At 52.5% G+C, this 17,160-nt stretch overlaps 1 protein-coding gene across 4 annotated transcripts in view; it reads right to left on the bottom strand.

The window, feature by feature from the left end:
* Nucleotides 1–743: 743 nt before the first annotated feature.
* TMEM266 (transmembrane protein 266) overlaps nt 744–17,160 on the bottom strand; it is a 249,996-nt gene continuing 233,579 nt past the window's right edge. For 3 of the 4 annotated variants that reach the window (XM_061558546.1, XM_061558550.1, XM_061558548.1), the window contains 3 exons: nt 13,513–13,705; nt 11,858–11,923; nt 744–8,302 (listed from right to left, as the gene is read on the bottom strand). In XM_061558546.1, the coding sequence (XP_061414530.1) occupies nt 6,894–8,302; nt 11,858–11,923; nt 13,513–13,705 (1,668 nt within the window). In that variant the 3' untranslated portion in view covers nt 744–6,893. The remainder of the gene's footprint in view (nt 8,303–11,857; nt 11,924–13,512; nt 13,706–17,160) is intronic. The other variant, XM_061558549.1, reaches the window with a different exon arrangement.

Here is a 17,160-nt window from a genome sequence, read left to right as displayed (position 1 = left end):
AACTTGAAATTCACAATTCTAAATCGTCTTGACACGACACCGTACAAAAAGCATGGTGTGAATTGGAAGAGGAACGAGGAGTGTTGTGATCAGAAAAGATGTGTAGAGAGAAAAAAAAACAATCTGTGACAAAGGAACTAAGAACTACAACAGCAGGCTATGCAGTATGCAGTAGGATCGGAACATGAGAGCACTAAGCTACTGCAGTCATACAAAATGGATGCTCGGCAGAACTTCATATCTACCCTGTAACATGACCTTGTTTAAAGACGGCGACGGCATAGAAAACCCTAGTGGGGGAGGGGAGCCGGGGGGGAGAACGACAGTCAATAACTTGATTATGAAAAGGAGGGTTTTGGGGGGGGGGGAGTGCTCAGCCACCTTCGTATGGCGCTTTTTCATGTCGCTGGGAAAAAAAAACCGGGCTGCTACCTGGAAGCAGCTGCAGTGTTTGCGAAGCAAACGCGAGTGTCGTACCTGCAAATGTGACGCCATTACATTTGCAATTCCTCCTTGCTCGAAAATATGACGTTATTGTCTGCCCCCCTCCCCGTGCTCGCATGCTCACCGAGACAACCTCGAGACTTTATTTGCAGGAGGCTGCCCCCTACATTGGGATGTTTGGACAATTTTTGATTCATGAGTGTTTTTTGGCTTCCAATGTTGTGAGAGGACACTGGCGTATCCCAGAGAACACCCACCACGCATACACGGGGGATCGACTCTCAAACGTCATTATTATTTGTTCACATTCATTGAAACGTGTGATTTGTATAATTTACTCACTTAAACTTCTCGGGGGGGGGGGGCGGGGGGAGTAGTTTTACTGGGTCTAAGCACTATATATTATGTACTTTGCACCAAAGGCCATGGTGTCCGGTCTTATTTCCACCACCCTGGAGTAGATGTTTGAAGGACACCCATTAAATAATAACAGCACTTGGCTTGAATTCAGTTCCCAATGGAGGCCTCGTTCCTTTGTTGACAGAAAGCAGAGGTGCAGCTTTGAACAGCAAATAAACAGACTTGGCAGCCATTCTCTTTCAGCCTTGTGGTGCAGGATGGGAAGCCTGGGCTGAGGAGGGCTCTTTCAAACAAGTAGTATGTCTTCTCTTTGAAATGCAAATGCATAATACTGCATATATATACACACACAAGCACGTGCAGCATATCAATTACATTTGTTTAAGTAAATTTACACGACGCAAGCCATACGCTCACTCGCTTGGTCGACGTCCCGTCGCCCAAGGACCAATTATGTAAATTATTTTTTTCCGGAACTTTTTAAAACGGCTCTCTTGACAGCGCGGTAGCGGGCGAGTAAGATTGGTTGCAAGATGCACGAGCGGTATTTCACAATAGCCCAGGTTTCGAGATGAATTGATAGTCGATACGAAACTTTCCATCATCCAGATTTGGAAAATGCGTAAAATTGCACCGCAAATTACTCAATTGGGATTATGCATAGCAATCATCACCCCCTACTGCCAGACGAATGCCCGTTTGCAGGCCAGGTGCCGAATTGCCAGATTGTTAAATGCTTGATTGGAATTAATTCAGGAAATATTGAAGTTAATAAATGTCTAATACATTGCTAAGTAGTATGAAAAGTAAACAGTGAATCATTATTTGTCGAGACGCAGGTAATTGGTTTGTTCTTTTTGGTGAATTTTTGACAAAAAACCCAAGAGTATGAATCCTTGCAGTCACGAAAGCTTCAGATCGAGAATTTTTGACAGTTGCCAAATTTCACTGCATTTTCACCATCTACTTTAATAGAATGTGATAATTTATTTATATTAGCAAATTTAAAAACTCGGAACACGTTTTGTACTTTTCATTTTTTTATTGTCCCTTTACATTTTTGTTTATTCAGAATAATTATTTGTGTTAAAGTGTATTATATATTTTATACACAAATGCTCTCCCTTGTGTTCTCGTCATCGCACGGTGACAAGTGCATATACTGTATGTTGAACTTCTTTTGCACCGTACGTACCCAACTGTGCTAATCGGAGGTGCAGGAAAATGAAGGAAATGAGTGTGGCAAGGTTTGGTTCGCAAGCAAAAGTTTTTTTTTAAGTCCTATTCGGCCCTCGGTAAGAAAAAGGTTCCCCACCGATGGCATCAACCCAACCTTGACGTGGTTCCAACAGTCTTGCACTTGATTACAATTCGCACGGGAAAAAAATGCACTGAATATATATAACGATGCTATCCCCTGTAAAGATAGAACATTGCTGGAACATTCGTCGTCCAGCTACTCCAAGCACATGCCAACAACATTGACCCAATGTTGCATGTGTACTGGGATATAAAAAATAATTGAGTCATATTCTTGTGCATGAGCTAGATGTCGATGTCTGCTAGACGAGGGGGCTTCAGAAGATATTTTGTCGTTTTCCTGTTCCTCCGCTGAAGGAGCACAGACTAGTGGTTTACTGTGGGGACCACAGTTTAGGTTGCATGACCACAATCGCACACTCCCTGTGGCTTCTGTGAAAAAGCTTCGTAGCTTATCGGATTCCTCCAGTCTAAATCAAGAATCTGATTCTGGCTTGTCCTTAATTCCAATGAAGATGCGTGGGAGACTGTAGCCCTGTCACGGTAGCTCCACCCGTTACGATTTTTTTTATGTTACTTTAAACACAACTAATATCGTCATCTAGGCGAAATGGACGTGATTAATTTGAGTCCAGATTATTACAAGTGTCACGATCTTGTTAACGTACAAGGGGCCAGATCGACGAAATGGACAATAAGCCCTCGTCGCCGGTGACGATGGAGGGAGGCATCAGGATGAGGAAAAATTATCATTTTCACCAAGACGTGGATGGGGGACTCATGGTGTATGCAGTCTGCATCGCGAGGCTGGCGAGAGCAATGATTTAAACATAAAGACACGTTTGTGCGAGTATGCAAGAGGCCTTTTTCTGAACCGATTTATTTAGAAAAGGTGGTTTAACAAGATGACTCATGCATGGTTCACACAAGAGCTTGAAAATATTGGCATATGGGGTGATGTGCAGAAATGTTTTTGGCACAACTGTAACCTATTGTATAATAATGATTTATTAATTTTTTTATATAAATAATACAATAGTGTAAGGAATGTATAGTAGGAAACTATATGGTAACTTTATCTCTTTTTTTTCCTTTAGTTCGTTTTTTGTAGTTTTTTGGTTTTTTATAATTTTTATTTTTTTTAAATACTTTCATTCCTTCATGGTACATCAAATAAATTATTCAGAAAATATCGTTCAGTTTAAGAGACATGTCTAAATGCTAAAGACAACATACCTAAAAATTGGATACACCTACTTTTAATGTCATACACAAATGTTAACATATGCCATAATACCTTGGTACAATGTCAAACGCATAGGAGGGAGATGGCTTAATTTTAGGTGCACAAAATTTATACAATGTCTTGCTCGTGATCAGGGTATAATAATGTCTTCTCTAATTCAAAATACTGTACATGAGAGTGTAAGAGTTAGTGCTTTAGAAACAAACTAAAAAGAACGATAGTGTTGGCTTGAAACGTCCGATAAAACGTGTTCGTCTGCGGCAGCCGGAGTTGTCTCGCTTGTGCCACCTCCCGTGCCGGCCACAATTCTGACCACCGTGACCTCCCACAGGAACCGGGCCGGAGGGCAACCCCCCCCACCCCCAACCCCTCCCCCGCCTCCTCTTTTCCAGTCATTTTCATCGTTCTCTCTGGCCGTCTTCCATTTAAGTGTGAATTTATTTTTTAAACGCGAGCGTCTGAAAGCCAACAGGCGTACGTTGCACGCCAACTCACCTCCCCGTGCCAATTGCGCCCGGCGCGTCGCGTTCACCGTCGCGATCGGGCGAGCGAGCGAATCGGGGGAGCGATCGATCAAGCGAGCAACTGAGCGAGTGATCGGGCGAGCGAGCGAGCTGATCGGGCGAGCGAGCAATTGGGCGAGCGAGCAATCGGGCCGAACGATTTGCGCAAGTTTTAAAAGTTAAAGTCGTAATGTAAACCACCGTGCACCCTCCAGGGGCCCGGGGCCCCATTTCAGAATGTCACACGTTACCCATCTCGTAAATAAAAAAATTATAATAATATATTTTTGTTTATTTTTTTAAATATATATTTGAATCTTTTTTTCAAATTATAGTAATGTTTTTTTTATTACGTATATTTACTGTGCTGTCGTTTAACACTTATACTCTTATACTCCGATAATGGTACAATGCTTAGAAAAAATTAAATTCCATATAAGCTAAGTAAGTTAAAGCAAGTGCAACTGTGTGTGGAGGGGGACGGGATTCGTCGTTTGGAAAGAAACAAGCTCTTACTCGTTACTTAAAGAGTTCGTTAAAGTAAAGCGCAGACAATGTAAGCATTTTAAACCAGCCGGGGTGGGTGGGGATGGCCAGGGTGAGGCTCTGCTCAATGGGATGGCATGCCCTTCGGCGTCGTCATCATCATCATCACATGCACCTTTGCGATCGCGCCCTCCTGCTATGCAGCTGGTGGTGCGGCGGGCGGCACCGTGCCGGGGGACATGTCCCGGCTAACCCTGTTTCACGACGACAACCGCGACGGGCAGACGGAGACGCCGTCCCGTGACACCCGGGATACGTCACCTGCTTCCGCCCGCCCGCACGCCCGCCCGCCCGCACGCGCGCACGGCTGTCCGTCTCTTCCGCACAGAAGGACCGACGAATATTTACAGAAGATGAAGATGTTGGTTGGGGGAGGGGGGGGGGTGAAAGAGGAGAGGACTGCTTTGGATGGCGTTGGGGCTGGTGGGGTCGTGCCGTGTGTGGGAAGAGGAGACAACGGAAATAAATGAGGTGAAACAGACACAAACTAATGAGTCGCGATCCTTGATATAAAAGCGGAACGGAATTGGAGACTGCACGATACACCTGTGTGCAGAGCTATAATGGTGGTGCCTCTAAGAGGCAGTACAGCAAGCAGGTTTCTGACCCATCTGTGTGGAGCTTGAGTGTCATGCCCTCATCCGTGTGGTGGGTTTCCTCCGGGGCAATCCGGTTCCCTCTCACTTCCCAAAAATATATAATTATTCAGAGAAAGAATAATTGGCCAAACATCCGAAAGCAAGTCTCATGGAAAATCGAGTCTTGAGTCTCGGCGAGACTCTCCTGGGCAAACCAAAAAACGATACCATCGTTAGGAGGTCACAGGGGGTTGGGGGGGGGGGCAAGACACGCATGTTAGGTGCAGTTTGGCCGTTTGGCTAAGAAACACAAATGAAACGAAAATGCAAGGCCATGCTGCCCCCCTCCCCCACAACGTGATCCCACCGTGGCTACAGACGCAACAATTGAACTTCCTCAGCAGCCGCGACTTTGTTGGGAATCCAACGGGGGGCGAGGGTGGAGACGGGGGATGCAGAGGAGGAGCTTTTGCAAGAGAGCGGGACTAAAAACGCAACCTTGTGACGATGGCAATGGCTTCACGTCCGATGCCTACTTCGCGTGCCGCAGCAACGTCGAGCGATGAAGCCCCCACCTCGCCATCCGTCCCGGCCCTCGGCAACCCTCTCCATCACCCGGTCCAACCGCGTGGTCGGTGGGACCGGCTGATGAGTTGGGTGTCGGAGCGTTGGTGGGTGGTGGGGAGGCGGAGGGGGGGCCCCCTTCTCCTGGACCACGCGCGCGTGTGCCCCGTCACTGTCCTGGCAGCGAACCGAGTTTGGCTCGGAGAGACCGACAAAATAGCCGCACGTCCAAGATCCCTCGCCTGAATGGCTTTGCAGCTCTTTCGTATACATGCGACTGTTACATGGAAACAGCGCCAAGTCGCGTGCGTGTGTGTGTGTGTCGTGTGTGTGTGTGTCATTTGACTTTTTTGAGATATATATATATAAAGCTCGTCCGTGTTTTTATTAGTGAGAAAAAACTCTTGCTCCAAACTCGGAGATTTGAAAACGAAACTTGCTTTTTGCGATATAAACCGGCGTTTGTGTGCATTGCATGGTAAAAAGCGGTCACAAAATGTCCTCTTTAAAAAGCCAAAGAGGAGAGAGAGAGAGATAGCTCCTGGTGTCTGATTAAACCTGTCGTTACACAGGTGAAGCTGCCTTCTTGTGATGTCTCGCTATCGACCGTTCGACACCCACCCCTTGTTGGGCGTGGAGCGAGCTGCAGGGGTGGACAGCTCCAGGGAGGGACGGGGGTTTGGGTCGGATGGGATGAGATGAGGGGGAAGGGGGGAGTGGAGTTGGGGGGGGGGATATTTACGTGGCTGGCTGCGTTTACCTTTTAGAATCGTACAATCCTCGTTGGCCTCATAACCCCATTAGCAGCTTCGCTAATTCAAAGTAAACAAATTAAATCAACGGTACATTTTCAAATCGCTTTTGGAGTAGGGCTGGCTTCATTAATGTCGTCAAACTCTTCCTAACCTCGCGTCGTCAAGCTTCTTCACCAGCGATTAATTAGTAGTTGTAAAAGTTGTGAAAAAATATTTTGGAACTTGATTGTCGCTTTGATCAAGAGACACCAGTAATCTCCTTGCATTTCGTGTAACAAGGCAGAAGTGCAGAGTAGTGTCACTGTCGAGTCCAAAAATAGAGCACTCAATGCAAGGGTTGCCGTGGAAACGCGAGGGCACCGCTCGTGCCGTGGCGCTGGTAGCGGCGCGCACGCCGTGGTGGAGGAGGGGGGGCAACGGCGCCGGCCTCCCCCCACCTCGCCCCCCCCCCCACCGAGTCACCGCGGCGAGCGATCAAAAACCACGCGCGCGCGGGGGGGGGGGGGGCGGCAAAGCGTGGAGCTCGCGTCTCCGCCGAAAAATAGTTCCCTGATGCTCCGGATTTTCGGGTCGTACCGTCGGGGGCACGCGTTTGCGCTTGTTTTAACGTAGCTGCCAGCGGTCGCGGGGCGGGGGGTTACGAGTGGTTGAGGCTCGAGAAGTCCCCGCTCTCCTCCATGGCCTTGTAGAGGCTGGCCAGGCTGATGGCCGGGTTCTCGCCGGGCAGCGGCAGCGGCGCCTGGTACGTCCGCATCTTCACGATGCACACCTCCTGCTCCAGGATGGGCCTCCCCTCCAGCGCCGAGCTGAGCAGCGCCGCCGCCGCCGACGGGGCGTCCGAGCCGATCTCCGACGCCGAGTCGAGCACGCTGCCCGAGCCGCCGAAGCGCTCCGAGCGGTACACGGAGGAGGCGCGCGACCCGCGGTACGCCCGCTCCCCGTGCAGCGGCGAGCCGCCCGCCGGCGTGCCGCGCGACGCCCCCTGCGACGCCGCGTGCTGGTGCCCGGAGTGCTGGTGGCCCGCGTGCTGGTGGCCCGCGTGCTGGTGGGCGTGCGGGTTGGGCTCTGCCGTCACGGATGCCGTGTCCTCCGAGCTGAAGATCAGGTTGCGGTGCTCCAGCGAGATCACCTTGTAGGTCTCGCGGTACGTCGTGGTGGCCGTGCCCGACGAGCCGGCCGTCGCCTCGGCCTCCTTGCCGCCGCCGCCGCCCTGCGGGCCCGACGAGCCGTTGCCCGTGGAGATGGGCACCGACCGGCCCGCGTTCAGCTTCTCGTGCTGGGCGGACGGCGGCGAAGCGCTGCACGAGCTCTGGCCCAGAATGTCGGCGCCACCCATGCGGTTCGGGATCTGGCCCATGATCTGGTACTGGGGCTGACCCGGAGCCTGCCTCGAGTCTTGGTCCAGCAGTGGATCCGAAAGCCTGTTCGGGGCCTGGCCCGTTATCTGGTACGGCGCCTGCCGCAGGCCGTGGCCCACGTCCTGCTCCGGCATCTGCTCGGAAATCCTGTTGGGGAACTGGCCCATTATCGGGTAGGAGGCGTGCGTCTGATCCTGGCTCAGGTACGGCTCCGTGATGCGGTTGTGCACCTGGCCCGTGATGTGGAAGGCCATCTGGCTCGGGTCGTCCTCGCCCATGCGGTCGCCCATCCTGTCCACCATGGGGTCGCCCATCCTCGACCCGGCGCTCGGGTCCGACATGCGGCTGGGGATCTGCCCGGTGATCTGGAAGGGCAGCTGGCCCATGTTCTGGCCGCCCATCTGCTCCGTCGGCACGTGGCCCATGAACTGCGACTGGAACTGGCCCTGGCCCTGGCCACCGCTGTTGTTGGGCATCTGCGAGCGGCCCTGCTGCCCGTGGCCCGGCGGCTGGCCCTGGTCGGCGCCCTCGGCCGCCGAGTCCTGGCCGTCGAAGCCGTAGTGCAGCACGTCCACCTGCACGTAGCTCGAGGTGGTGGTGCGCGGCCCCATGGGCTGGTGGACGTCGATGTCGATGGTGGCCGCCGAGGGCCCCGACACTCCCTGCTGGATGTCCCGGTGACCTCCTTCTGGACAGAACAACGTGCAGCACGGACGTTCCCCACGCCAGCACCCGGTTAGAATTTTTACTTTCAAATATATGTTTCATAAGTATATTTTCGCACCTCTGGGTTAGTACGGATGGCTATGTGCGGTACGAAAGAAGTTCAACATACATATAAAATAATTTTACGCAAACCTATGCTCATTGTGCCATGTGGGTTCCACTGCCAACACACTCAGCAGCGATGCCAGAGGCTATGTTGGCAGTCGTGTGAAAGCACAGGCTGAATCAACTTTCTCACCCCAAATTGTTAGAAACAAAAAATGACCCTTGACTCAGAGGACGTGCAATATACAGGGTGCTTAAAAAAAATGTGAACACTTCCGAGAATTTGCAACAACACCACGAGAAATGTGCTGCCGTCGGGCTCTGGAGACCCCCTGGAGAAGATTCCAGGCACGCCTTGACTTTTTGAAGCTATTAACATGCATTTGTTATCATGTTACACTATATTATTATCCATTCTTTTGCCATGTAATAGGTAACATTTTTTTGAAGCACCCTGTATATACACACACACACATACGCGGTCGTGTATGTTGTTTGCGCGGTCAGCCGCGCGTCAAGAGACGAGTAATCTTTTCGCAGAGCAGAGAGACCCTTGAGAACCGGAATCTTTATTTATTCCTGGAGAAATCCGATGAGCTGTGAAGCTATTTTTTTCGCAGAGAATGGCCCGTGGAATCGGGTATCACAGAGCTACCTCTGAGATCCCTTCAAATGACCTCTGGTCCCCCACGAACAATGGAGGTTCTCCCACCTGCCCTGGCGCCACGAGTAACGTTCGTCGTGTAACAGCCAAACTATCCCCGCTTGAGAGGGAGTCGATGCCATTGCCTGCCTGCGTGCTTGCAGGAGGCTGCTTGTCTTAACATTGGAGAGGTTCGGTAAAGACACAGATCGCGCGTTTCACCGATACGCATAGCCCAGAGGATGAATACGATTCAACGGTGGCTCATAATGGAAGTGTGCGAATCATTATATCTACGTACGTATGTTGAACTCCTTCCGCACAGTACGGAGCCAACCGTCCTAATCGGAGGTGCGGGAAATAATCACTCGGTGAAATACTCTCCACCGAGTCCTGTAGACTGTCTGGGGGCAAACGTTGTTAGCGAGCACCTATTGACGCCAGCACGGCATTTAATGCTGTGGTACGGCGAGCACCAATGGCCGGCCACCACTGCAAGCAGGTACTCGGTTAAGGCTGGGCTGTTCCAGGGGAGACGCAGGGCAGGTTAATATTCCTCTTGCCCCTGGCATTACCCGTGGCTTGGAATCGAACTCAGGTGGTTGGGCTCTTTGAGTGCAGCGCGCCAACCGCCACTCCACCACTCCCCACGCATACCCACTCGTGTACCTGTCGAGGGGATTTTATGTACGGACGTCGAGAGGTGAAATCTGAAAGCATGGCAATAATGACATCCATCATTAATCCCGATAACCGGACCACGTGCTCCACCGCTGTCGGCCAAAACACCTGCTCCTCGTCCAATTTCACTGCAGTCGATTGCGCACACCTTTGTTGTAAAATAAAATAAACAACACAGTATATATATATTTTTTACGGTTCGCAACAGTTTAACAAAGAGCAATGTGATTTTACGGCACCTGCGCTCGCTGTAAGTAATAACGGCCAACGTTGCCGGTGAAAAAAACCAGGAGGAGGAGGAGGTGGAGGGGAGCGAAACGGCTGACTTATTCCACGGCCGCGTAATCTCACGCCTGGGCATTGCCCCAGTCGGGCTGTGGGGCTTAAGACATTATTAAATTTGTTTCAGCCATCTCGCAGGAATATTGCCGCCGGGCATGTGCCGGAGACAAGATTTACGCTGCGGTGAAGTTGGCGGCGGGATTGAAGCGAGGGCAAGCGCGCCCCCCCAACCACTGCCGCCTAGCGGGGTACGGGGGGGGGGGGGCTCGCAGCCCCCTCGCCCCAGCTGTCGCTGCAAGGCACGCTATTAGCATACACGGGTAATGGAGGTGGGGTGTGCGTACACGTGCTTTCGTGCGGTTGTGCAACGGCTACGAACCCCGGCCACCCGAGTTCGATTCTCGCTCACGGCCAATGCCAGTAAGGACTTATCTGAACCGGGCCTTCCCGAGGTCGACTCAGCCTCAAATTAGTACCTGGCTGTGGTGTGTATACATTGCTACTGGGGATACAAAGGCGGTCAGGCGTGGTGCTGGCCACCCACCCGCTCATAGGTGCTCGCTAACAGCACTTGCTCCAATAGTCTGTTAAAGCTATATGGGGGATCTTTGTCTTTATTTGCGATGGTTCGTGCTGGCGCAAGGTGGAGACAGAGGGAGCAGAGGGAGGGAGGTGGCAGTCGTGCGGGTTTTTTTTTGCGAGTGGAGTGCGGATTCCAAAGACCGCGGGAATTGTTCTTAATGGTGTTGAAATCTCGTTTGAGCTTTTTAATTTCCCCGAATAAATCTGGCGAGCGTTTTATTTCACTCCTGATGCCATGGGGGTGGTGGTGGGGGTGGGAAACCCTCGCGAGTGATTTTTAAACTGTTCGTAAACTTCAAATTCCAACAAATACGGCAATGATCCTATTTGTGACAGCAATTCGTCATAGTTTATGGTGTCATAAGTTTTATTGGTTTTCCAAGGAGCTTTATTTGACAAGACTTGGTGCCAAGTGCACGGGAGCACACGCACACGCGCAGGGAAAAGATCATTAGCAAGGCTGGTGCGTGGGTATGCGTGTGGACTCTGCCAAAATGCGATTGAAAGTAGTGGAGGTGACAGAAAGACTCGAACATTTGTTGGTGGAAAGTGTGGACTGGATTCTCTCCAAAACTCAAAGAGGACCAGCAGGCGCGACGATCGCTGAACAACAAACGCCTGTGTTCTACCGCACAACTGAACCGTGCCGGGGTCATGCCGAGCCGTGCCAGCCTGCTACAACGAGCGTTTGACGTCTGCATCTCACACAAGTGACACGTGGACGTTATGTTACTATTTATTTTTACTATTTTCATTTTTACTTTACCAGGTAAGGTCCACTGAGCGAAATAGCTCATTTTCAGAAGCGACCGGGCTATCACAAACGATAGCTCAACGAAGTGGGCTTATCATCACGTGGGAATCTATCGCAGCCGCACGTACCCGATATGCACATTGATTCTAAATGTGGAGGGAAACATCAGAGGACCCGGAGAAAAATCCACGTGACCACGCGAAGAAAGACATGCAAACTCTAAATGCACAGCAGGCATCAGGGCCGGGAACGAACCCACGACCTCCAGTTCATCAGGCCATGTGGCGCCCACGGTGATGAACAACGCGCCTGGGCCTGCTCTGCCCCTAGCCGGACACAGACGACTTGTAAGGCAGCGGGCGTATCGCGCTCCAGCTCGGCAAGGAAGATAGCTGGAGGAAAATAAAAACAGTGTCTACACCGTGAGGGCTCCGCGCTGCATCGGCTCGGCTCGGATGTGCCAGTGGAAACAATGGAATGTGTCGGGGAGCCGTCTGGGCGGGCGCACGAGACCGAGCGACACCACGTACCTCCGTCGTCGTGGTGAGTGTAGTACTGGTTCACGTAGTTATTCATGTCGTCCACCGTCGACACTCCTGAGCGGATTCAAACGGAGGAGAGAGCGCAAGTCACGTGACGGGATGGGGACTGGCGGTAAACAGGCGCTTCCATCATTGCCGGAGAGCACCTTTCTGTTCGCGAGTGAAATTTGGGCGGCAGTTGGTGGCGAGCGCAGAGAGAGATAGAGAGTGCTGGAGCCCCCCCCCCGCAGCCTCACGCCCGCCCCGCCCCCCCCGCTCGCCGATTCGAGATAAGGGTGAAGTAATTAAAAAAAGGTGCCAAAAAAACCCGGGCAATTATTATTATTATTTGATTTAAATTGTACTCATCGTTTTGCAATGTTGAGAGACGCCTCCGAGCAAGTTTCTAATTTCGGCACTCTCGCGGCGTGGAATGCATCTTTTTTTGTAATGAGAATACTGGGTGGTCACACAGCGAGGCAGTCGAAATGCGTTGCCCGGGCAACGGGGCGCGCCGCCACCGTTTGTCGTCCTCCTCGTCCTCCTCGTCGTCGTCCTCGTCCTGCTCCAGGCGGAGCGCGACTTCGCCAATCGCTTTGGACACCGATACGAAGCCGGAATGATCACGCGCGCGTGCGCGTGCCATGCCTGCGTGCGCATGTGATGGCCACTACAACTTGCAATTTAGCATCACCCCCCCCCTCCACTACCAACGCCACCTCCCACGCACCCCCATTTGTCTTTTGTTGAAATTATGCCGTAATTTAGGGCATCGACGAAGCGGGTTTTGGAACGACGAACGGCGACTGGTCTCGCTGACGTGACGCCCCCCACCGCCCTTGCCCCGCGTCGCCCATCACGTCTCGGAAGCTAAGCAGGTACCAGAGCCTGGACAGCACGTAAAGTAATGTAAAAGTAAAAAAAAAACAGGCGGCTAGGGAACTACGTGGGGTCAGCGGAGCGGAGGCGAGTGCACTTGTACTACTACGCCGCAACGTCTCAAGCGCTGCCGCCGACACCGACCGGCGGCAGCGATCGGCGCGGGGGGAGAATTCGGCGAATGACCCCACCCCCGGTGACCATCGCGCGGCGCTGGGGGAAGCCCTCATCCAGCGGAGGATTTACTTTACAAAAGGGCCGCACACGAGCGCGTACGTCAAGGTAGCCATGGTTTACTCAGCGGGGCAGGTGACGGGGGGCTCGTGAGCGAGCAAGGGAGCGGGCTCCGTCCGGCGAACAAAATAAAGTAAATGCAAACTATAAGATAAGATAATGATGCTCGCTTGCAAGAACGTCCGGGTGCTCCCTTCCCCCCCCCGGATCACGCTTGGGCCCAACCTCTCCCCCATGCCCCCCCTCCTCCTCACGCCACCAGCCGCCATCGCCGGCGCTGTCCCACGGGGCCTGCGAGCTTCCGTTGCCCCGCTTCCATGAGCCGCTCGCGACCCCTCCCCGCTTGGAGACGACTACAGGCAGGAGGATGTCAACTTCCTCCGTCTGAGCTGCCGTGGATTCTTCACCAGAACGGCCGTGCCACCGCCCCCACACACAAATGAGCGCCCGCACGCACCAACACATGCACCAACTCACACACATGCACGCACCCAAGCACCCACCAACTCACACACATGCACGCACCCACGCACGCCACCACCCCCACCCACCTTTGCGGCGGAGCGAGCGCTGACGCCGCATGTCGAGGATGCCCTCATCCTCGTCCTCGTCGTCCGCCTCGGAGCCGGGCGCCATGGTGACGGCGTCGGCCAGGTGAGTGGGTGTCGACTTGCCCTCCCCCGACTCGGCGCCCGCCAGGCTCTCCTGCCGCGCCAGGTGTGCGCGCAGCTGCCGGATCTCAAACTGTGGTGGTGGTGGGGAGGGGGGGGGGTCAGGTGGACACCACGGTTGCGGGATGTTAACTACCGGTCCGGGTATGCAGGAGATCGTGGGTTCCATCCCGACTCTGACGACGACTGTATATTTGGAAGTTTGGCGTCTGCTCTCCGTGGCCGCATGGATTTTTCTCCGGGAACTTTCGGGTTTTCGCTCCACATTTAGAGATGTGCGTTCGGAGCGTTTTGCTGTTGCAAATGTCCACGTGACGAGCCACTTGGTTGAGCTATCATTTGCGGCCAGGTCGCTTCTGAAAAAGAGCTACGTAGCTCAGTGGGACTTGCCTGGTAAAATAAAAAATAAAAATTATGTATAGGTGGCTTTGTGTTTGGGCGTTTCAGGCAATGTTCGGAATTTAATAGGTAATGGGTGCTGTGCTGGTGTAGGAATCGAACTTGTGTTACTCCACTTGAAGCAATACACGCGCACACACGCGCGCACACTCGTACCAAGACACGTGCACACACCTACCTGCACTCACATGCAAACGAATACACTAATACAAAGATCCCCCGTATAGCCTGTACCAGACTGCTCGGTCAAACGCTGTTAGCGAGCACCTATGAAGGCCGGCACGGCACACGGGGGGGGGGGGGGGAAGCAGTTGGGCAGCACCGCGCCCGGCCGCCTTTGTCTCCCAAGTGGCGATATTTTGCATAATCGCACCAGGTACTCATTTGATAATCGTCACTGGTGTTGGCTATGGCCGGGAGTCCAACTCGGCTCACCGGCTTCGTTGGGCAGCGCGCTAACCGCTGCACACACCCACACGCTCCACAGACACAATCACAACAACAACAACAATGTACAGGTGAGAACAAACCAGGGCAAACGTCACTCAGCAAGTGTGACGCTGCTGTTTGGTGCATTGCTATTCAATGACCCTAATGCGTCGTTATTATTATTATTGAATTGGTAAACTGCGATGCACCACACACACGGCCAGTAAGGCAAAGGGGTGGGGTGAGGGTAAACCCAATTTTTGTTTTTCATAATTTCATATCGCGTGCCTCTTTACAGGCATCTGCAACAGCCACGCGTTACAGTGATTGAATGGCACGCGCGTCCCGTATTGAGCATCTCAACGCGCGCGTCCCGTCTTGATTTCGTTCCCCGTTGGGTGGTCGTGGGGCAGCGGGCACAGCTGCTCGGGGTGTCGGACACTCGCACGCAAGCCTAGATGTGGCTAAGAGACACCCACAGCGTGTCTAGATGTGACTAACAGACACCCACAGTGTGGCTACATGTGACTAAGAGACACCCACAGCGTGTCTAGATGTGACTAACAGACACCCACAGTGTGGCTAGATGTGACTAAGAGACACCCACAGCGTGTCTAGATGTGGCTAAGAGACACTCACAGTGTGTCTAGATGTGACTAAGAGACACCCACAGCGTGTCTAGATGTGACTAAGAGACACCCACAGTGTGGCTAGATGTGACTAAGAGACACCCACAGCGTGTCTAGATGTGGCTAAGAGACACTCACAGTGTGTCTAGATGTGACAAAGAGACACGCACACACGTCAGGGTGGAGCGAGGGGTCAAGTCAGCCTATCATATCTGCAAATTGGATAAAATAGGTACCACCTCGTGCGGAAGTCAACAGCGGTTGTGCGATGGGACTTCTCGCCAACACCGTCGGAATGTGCAATCTTCACCGCTAAGCTCAGGGAGACGTGACCGGGAGATAGAGCTCACGTGGAGAATCTACAATCAACAATCATTGAAGGCCGACCACTCCGACCGTACGCACGGTGGCTTCATCACTTTTGTATAAATGCATTACATAGCTTCATGACTTTTGTATAAATAAATGTTATATATATATACCTCGTAAATGTTATTGCCTAGCCCCATTAAAATAGAATTATACACTTTACAAACTTTTTAAAAAGTGTAATGCCGTAAAAAAAAATCTTCTTTTACAAGTGCGGCTTTCCACCAAGTCCATTGAACTTCTAAAGCAGGTAAACATATCGTAAAGCGGACACCACGAATACGACTCAGGGGACGGTGAGGCGGCGCTTCGTTGGCATGGCCGCCTGGTGCAAGGAATGGAACGAGGGCGCTCTCCGTTCAATTTCCATATCATCGATCTCACTCCAGTGCGGATCTTTAGACCCCCCCCCACCCGCCCGCCCTGTGCAGTTGCTACCGCCTGCACACTCACACACTCACTCACACACACTCACACTCACTCACACACACTCACTCACACACTCACTCACATACACACACTCACATACACACACATACACACACACTCACTCACACACACTCACATACACACACACTCACTCACACACACTCACATACACACACACTCACTCACATACACACACACACACTCACTCACACTCACTCACACACACTCACTCACACACACTCACTCACATACACTCACTCACATACACACACTGACACACTCACACACACTCACTCACACACAACAAAGATACAAAGATCCCCCGTGTAGCCTTAACAGACTGTAGGGGCAAGTGCTGTTAGCGAGCACCTATGAAGGCCGGAACGGTACACGAGGGGATGGGTTGCCAGAACCACGCCCGACCGCCTTTGTCTCCCCAGTGGCGATGTTTGCACACCGCACCAGGTACTCATTTGAGGCTGAGTCGACCTAGGGAAGGCCTAGGACCGGTTCAGATAATCGTCACTGCTGCTGGCCGTGAGCGGGAATCGAACCCGAGTCGCCAGGTTCGTAGCGCAGCGCGCTAACCACTGCACCACCGCTCCCCTATATACACTCACTCACTCACACAGCCGTCGAGGTGAACCGCGTGCAATATCCACGCGCCGTTCCTCTCCTTTCCCGACTCTTCTGTGGGCGTCGCTGCGTCGTCACGGGAAGACGCAACCATCAGCACCTCTCGGCAGGGGAGTGCAACCCTTTGTGCTCGAGAAGGGCGCAGGGAAGCGGATATCGCATTAACTACCTTCGAGATCCATTCACGTGAACGATGATCCACGCAGTAATGGGGCTGCGGCACTACTTTCCCCACTCCCCCCCGTCCGTTAATATGGATTCTTCAGCTCAGGATACATGTGTCGAATTTCGTGGATAAAAAAAATCAACTCTAAATGCAATGGCACCTTGAGATGCCCGTGTAACTCAGTCTTGCGCGATAGATCACAACGACGAGGAGACACCTTAATGCAGCAGTGGATAGAGCAATGGCTGCTGCTACTGATAACATAAAAAAATACCCACACTCTACCGAGTCTGCGCAGGCCCCCTTCCCGTGTGAAGGTGAAAGTCTCCTTCACTCGGGCTCCTCCGTAAGCCCAAGGGCGGTGGGGGTGAGGGGGATTTCCCCTGGCGCACTCGAGAAAAGCATTCGTGCCAACCTCACACCCCCCCCAGCTCCCCTTTCCCCCTTCTCCCCATGTGCGGAGTGTTCCCG

This window comes from Lethenteron reissneri, chromosome 24 (genome assembly GCF_015708825.2).
Source record: "Lethenteron reissneri isolate LAM-NWPU_2019-01 chromosome 24, ASM1570882v1, whole genome shotgun sequence".
Taxonomy (NCBI): Eukaryota; Metazoa; Chordata; class Hyperoartia; order Petromyzontiformes; family Petromyzontidae; genus Lethenteron; species Lethenteron reissneri.
This window is presented reverse-complemented; position numbering and strand designations above follow the sequence as displayed.